Here is a 5,572-nt window from a genome sequence, read left to right as displayed (position 1 = left end):
GCACCAAGGTTTGAAGAGAGAAGGGGGGTAAGAGCGGGGGAGGACGATGATGGCGGCGGGGGGGGGGGCAGAGAGAGGGAAAGGAGGGGGTGAGGAAGAGAGAGGAGGGACTGTGAAGGGCGGGGGGAGCGGGGGAGAGGAGTTGGGGAGCTATCTGTCAGTCTGTCGTGGGTAAACTAGAGTGGGGTACGTTCTCAGAATACTGCAATAAGCTACTGAGAATGTGTGAAGTGGCCACAGCCAGCCAGTCTTTAATGCATAACCCGGGCGATTTAGTTCTCTTCTAATTCAGGCTTGTTTAGAACCTGGCTCTGATGCAGGAGTCCTAATAGTTATTGCTGGGGAGCATGCGTGTAAGATGATTGTCCAGTAATGAGACACCTTGAAAGATGTAGTAAGATATCTATGATAGCATGTGGCTTGTTACATGTAATAGACAACACTGACAGTGTATGAACGCTTAGGCTTTTGTGTAGGCTAGTAATCGTCCACAGCTATGGAGACACGCCAAGGGTCAATTTCGATCGAATGTAAACATAAATAACGTCTCGAACGCGCGCAACTTTGACAAGTTTAATCTTCTGTTGACTTGGAGTATGTATGCGGGTCATCAATCCCCGCGCGGGGACGGACAGCCACTCGTCACGGTAACGATTCGGAGAGGCTGGTTAGGGGGGTGTGACCAGTGGCTCTGAAAATACTGTCCATTGTTCCCCACAGACCAATCACAGATAGACATTTTCCGAATTATGGACCAATCATATCGCACTGGTCGGCCCCCAACTCCGCCCATGACTGTATATTACAGGCTCCCCCGCCGTCCACGGTCGCCACTGGCACTACAAGTCTTTTTTTCTTTTGCAGTGGTCAGATATAGTGGACCGTATTATTATTTATTCGATCCCTTATAACATTTCGGAGCCTTCATTGACCTAAGACAGAAAGATGGCTGACACAAAAGTCGAGAAAAGTACGGAGCTCACCGCAAAGGTAGGTAAAGGGGGACGCGAATGATGGATAAATAATAATTTCTTCACTTTCTTACATCTAAATCAACCTCGGATTAAAGGCTTTGAATGAAAAAGCAACTATCGGAAGCTGGGACAAGTGTTTTATGCGTCACACACATCAAGCTTTTTGTTTCGGCGTCTGAAGAGGATATGGAAACGGCAGCACTTTCCATTGGACACAATGATATAGTAGAGCAAATAACGTAGCGAGCCCTCCAAAGTTGTCCCCGCTCCTGGAACAGTCGCCGCCAGCGCTTTTACTGCCCCGGAGAGTGCGCGGGTCCTTTGTTTATCCAAACGTGCCCACTCGCGCTGTGCACCTATTTGAAAATATCTAGAATAAGTAAGCTATACGTCTCTTGGCTATCGTGACGGTTTAGCGGTAATTCTATTTATTTTTCACACGTTGCTCTCGACGGACGCATTTAACGATAATCGATCCATTCTCCAAATTCATGCCGCGCACCGAGCTGTCGTAGCTTACAAGTTAGGCTGGAAATACTGAATTTGTCCTATTGTTTTTAAGGAGACGTTTTACTTAAGTAGATTTGACATAAGTCTGTAGAATGTGGCATGGCGTCAAATCCTAATGCCTTTTAACATGCATAATGGGTATTTAAAGCGCGCAAAGATCTACAAGGGTAACCGTCAAGACGGCAAATGTCCTTTATCAACTAGGTTCGCCTATGAATGAGGTGCCGGTTGTGAGAGCTCAGCTGTATTGTAAATAACAGTTGAGCAGAATAACTGATTGTCTTGTGTGGGTCGGTGCGTGGTTCGCAGCTGTATTTACATGGATAACTCCGTTCCGTTCGTGTTTCCGCCGGGCTCCGTCTGCGCGCAAAGTGTCTCGCTTGCCACCGGACTCTTGGAGACTCCGTGCTTTCGTGACCGAGAACGTTAATCGACTGAAAAACGGGTTCTCTCATGCACTCTTGTACGTGAGATATTTTTAACCGTGTTTTTTGCATAACGTCGTAGGATTACCAATTTAATTAGGGAAAAGCGCACGCCTTTCTCACGCTGAAAGGTCTGACGCTACCGTGCTTTAAAAAAAATATGTTTTGTACCGGAGCTCGCACGGAGGGTGAATAGAAGAGGACCGTCTGCACTCCTCGCGGCGCGTAATGCTGATATGAATAACTACGGAGGACGTGCGGTGCGAGGAGAAAAAAAAGTTAAGCGATGAAAGTGGAAGCGTTTTTCTCTCGCATGAACGCATTCTTCGCGGCAGCATAAACACAGAGAGATTGGTTATCCGGGGCTCAACAATATTACATCTTAATGAGGCCAGCAGCTCTCTCCTCTGATCGCTGTTCATTAAATAGCCTATTGCAAAGCGCCCGCTCGGCAGTCGGCACCGTGACCCGCTGACTGAGCCAATTGCGCCCTGAAATGCCTTTTTGAGTCCACACGTCTTTATCCCTGGCCAAGATCACCTTTCGTTGATTAAACAATCGTGACGATAACCTGATTACTGTTCGAATGGTGCTCGGTGTCTGTGTAGGGGCTGCTGATGAGAAATGTGCCTGAGATGAGTAGTCGCTCTCTGCCGGTGCAGGCGCTGCTGCTGTAGGCTGTAGGTAGCCGATCGAATAAAGGTGATAGGGAGGGAGGCGCTGCGCGGTGAAGGCACGATGTTGCCGGTAACAGGCTTATGGCTTGGGATTACTTCAAATAATGAATGAAAGCTATTGCCTCATCGGAATACGTTAAACTAAAGACAATTAACAACATTTAGGTTCGATTTGTATTTCTCCTGAACAGACAAAGCAAATATATTGGAGGATGTGCCATAAAGATAATGTGATTTAATTCGCAGGGTCAGCGTTTCAATAAGTGTGCATGTTTTATGAGTTTGTGTTATTTAGGGGTTATGTTGTATTTATAGTCGATTGAACGTATCCTTTCTAGGCGCTATTGTCTCCAGTCCATGGAGTTAATTTAGTCAGCCTCCTTCTGGCAGCGTTCATTCGCGCGCCCTCATTGGCTGGCCCAGAATAATCGCCCATTGTACAAAGGGAGTTGTAGTCTTTTTCCGGGCGTGTCTTTACAGATCCCTATGACGCGCGTCCTCGACTGAACTACAGTGCCTTTTGCGCACAGCTCTATCGTGGTATCAGGTTGCAAACCTTCTATTAGATCTCCATAAGTAGGCGGGAGGCAGAGGGAGAAAACGTCCAATAGGAATTTAAAGGATCAAAGTTTCGCCTTTCAAATAGAAAAAACGAAAGCATGCTTTACAAGTTTAGACGAGGGTGGGGGCGGGGCAGGGGTGTGATAACATCCACCCGTTCGCCCCTGCGCGTTTAGGATAATAACGCGTATAGGATAATAAGACTAACAATTCAATAAAAAAAAGAAAAAAGTTTAATATCGTGTGTCAAGTTTTGTCACAGTTCTTGACTTTGTCCCTTAAAAACAGCTTCCATTCATACAAATATTCAATCGTTTCACATGTTTCCTCTCCAACTACAGGAACTCAAAGAAAAGAAGCTTGTGGAAGAAGCAGAGAACGGAAAAGATGCTCCAGCGAACGGCAAAGCTGTAAGGATTCATCTTTTTTTACCTGAGATTATAATCTGGTCACACAGTCATATTCATGGCCCTTTCATTTAATCACACTACCTCTGCTGTAGCCTACTCTAGTACATCTCCGTTTAAAGATTAGCTTTGGATTTTGGTGTTAATTTGAGTCCAATCAGTGGTCTGGACCAATCTTCTTTTTTTTTAGCCACCACCAATACTTCAATCAAAGAACTTGATCCCACTTCTCATTCCCCCAGAGACAGATATAGCCATGTGCATTCCATTCATCAGACTGTGTGTGTGTTCTTCAGGAGGAGGAGAACGGAGAACAGGACAATGAAGTAGAAGAGGACGACGATGATGTGGGAGATGAAGAGGATGAGGATGAGGAGGGAGAAGGTGGGTGTTCCGATGCCTACCTGTCACAGCCTGACCAGAACAAGAACAGACCAGGAGTGGCTCCCCTCAGGGTCACCCACAAGGGAAACAAGCAGTCGACACACACACACACACACACACACACACACACACACACATACACACACACACACACACACACACACACACACACAGAACAATTTGGTCATTTAGCAGACACCTTTATCCTAAGCAACTTCTTGAGCTAGCTTTCGGGCTAGTACCTACCCACTGGGCTACCTACCACACATATACGCCACAGATAACACTTACATAATCTTATAATGGAGTGTAAGCACTAACACCCAGGTGTTACCCACAGGAATTTATATATATGCTGCTGTTAGTCCGCTCTACCAGACCTGAGGGTTTACCAGAGGAACTGCTTTGTTGGAGCGCCCTCTATGGGTCAAATGCTGCAACGGCAAGACTCAAATCTTTGCTTCCCTCTGTGCAGGAGATGAGGATGATGAGGATGATGAAGATGTGGATGGTGGTACGGCCAAGAGGGCGGCAGAGGATGATGACGATGATGAGGTAAAGAAAGACTAACCATACGCAGCGACTGAAAAGGAAAGACTAAAAAACACCCATGTGAGTTTGTGTTTGAGGTCGTCCGGCCTAACGGTGTTGCGACCCTTCTTCACAGGAGGAGGTTGGAACTAAGAAACAGAAGACCGACGATGATTAGGAAGTGTGTCCCCCGCCACCCCCACCCTGCTGGAAGCCCCTTGTCAGTCAGCCCGCCCTCAACACGCTATACACACGCGTGTCCGGAGGAGGAAACTATGGTCATTATCATGTAGAGTTCAACACCCATATATGCGCGCGCACACACACACACACAAACACACACACACAAACTGCAAATTTTTTAGAAAATCCTGAAGACTTCAAAGCTCTACCTTCTTAACAAGATACTTTAAAAGGAAAATTTGTTTGTATTTTTATTTACATTTTATATTTTTGTAAATATTGTTAGGAGGTCAGCCATTTTTCAACAGTGATCTCTGGTGGTTTCCAAGCGGTGCTTTGAAGTGACTTCTCTACGACCTAGACGTTATCCTGGCTTGTGGTTTAGACCACGCTCATGTTATCTCCACACACAAAACTTGTACAAATATGACAGAACACAATTGAGTTCAAAGCATTCCAGTAAGTTTGTATTTTGTTCTTTAGTTGTACCATATGTAGTTGGTTTTGTATGAGGCGGCAAGGCAAAAGGAAAGAGCATTGTGATCTTTTCTGTCTGTCGCATTGCTGTCTGTCTGTCGTGGCCTGTTCAATGTGTGGGTGACTTTGTTGTATGACAATAAACCGGAATTTTATTTTGTGAGTTCTTAATTTCATTCTGCTTAGTTTTATTTACCTTTGTTTTGTACATGCCGTAGACGCGGACAACCTCAGCTATGACATCACTTCCTCTCAAGCTCTCCACGCTTTACAACTCTTCTCTTCAGATATGCTGTTCATATTGTTTTACTGGCCCATTAGAGATGTACATCAATGTAAATTATTCATGCCTTAAGACTTCAAATTCTGGTAAATTATATTGCATTTAATAAATTTACCTGAGTGACTAATTTCCTTCCGATACACATTTATTTCGCTGCAGA

The 5,572-nt window shown here is 45.3% G+C and overlaps 1 protein-coding gene across 1 annotated transcript; it reads left to right on the top strand.

Annotated features, from left to right (window-relative positions):
* Positions 1–841: 841 nt before the first annotated feature.
* ptmaa (prothymosin alpha a) lies at positions 842–5,292 on the top strand. The gene is made up of 5 exons (XM_084444313.1): positions 842–990; positions 3,489–3,557; positions 3,851–3,938; positions 4,414–4,493; positions 4,606–5,292. Exons 1-5 carry the CDS (start codon positions 946–948, stop codon positions 4,645–4,647), a joined length of 324 nt encoding a protein of 107 aa, XP_084300439.1. The 5' UTR covers positions 842–945; the 3' UTR covers positions 4,648–5,292.
* The last annotated feature ends 280 nt before the right edge of the window (positions 5,293–5,572 follow it).

Source organism: Borostomias antarcticus (assembly GCF_949987555.1).
Source record: "Borostomias antarcticus genome assembly, chromosome: 10".
NCBI classification, from domain to species: Eukaryota; Metazoa; Chordata; class Actinopteri; order Stomiiformes; family Stomiidae; genus Borostomias; species Borostomias antarcticus.
Note: the sequence above shows the minus strand (reverse complement) of the source record. Positions and strands in the feature narration are given on the sequence as shown.

What these genes read in the sequence shown, in the direction of transcription:
- ptmaa (XM_084444313.1), top strand. Translation starts at nt 946, where the DNA reads ATGGCTGACACAAAAGTCGAGAAAAGTACGGAGCTCACCGCAAAG. An exon ending in GTACGGAGCTCACCGCAAAG is followed by an intron (nt 991 to 3,488) that starts GTAGGTAAAGGG and finishes CTCCAACTACAG; the next exon opens with GAACTCAAAGAAAAGAAGCT. An exon ending in CTCCAGCGAACGGCAAAGCT is followed by an intron (nt 3,558 to 3,850) that starts GTAAGGATTCAT and finishes TGTGTTCTTCAG; the next exon opens with GAGGAGGAGAACGGAGAACA.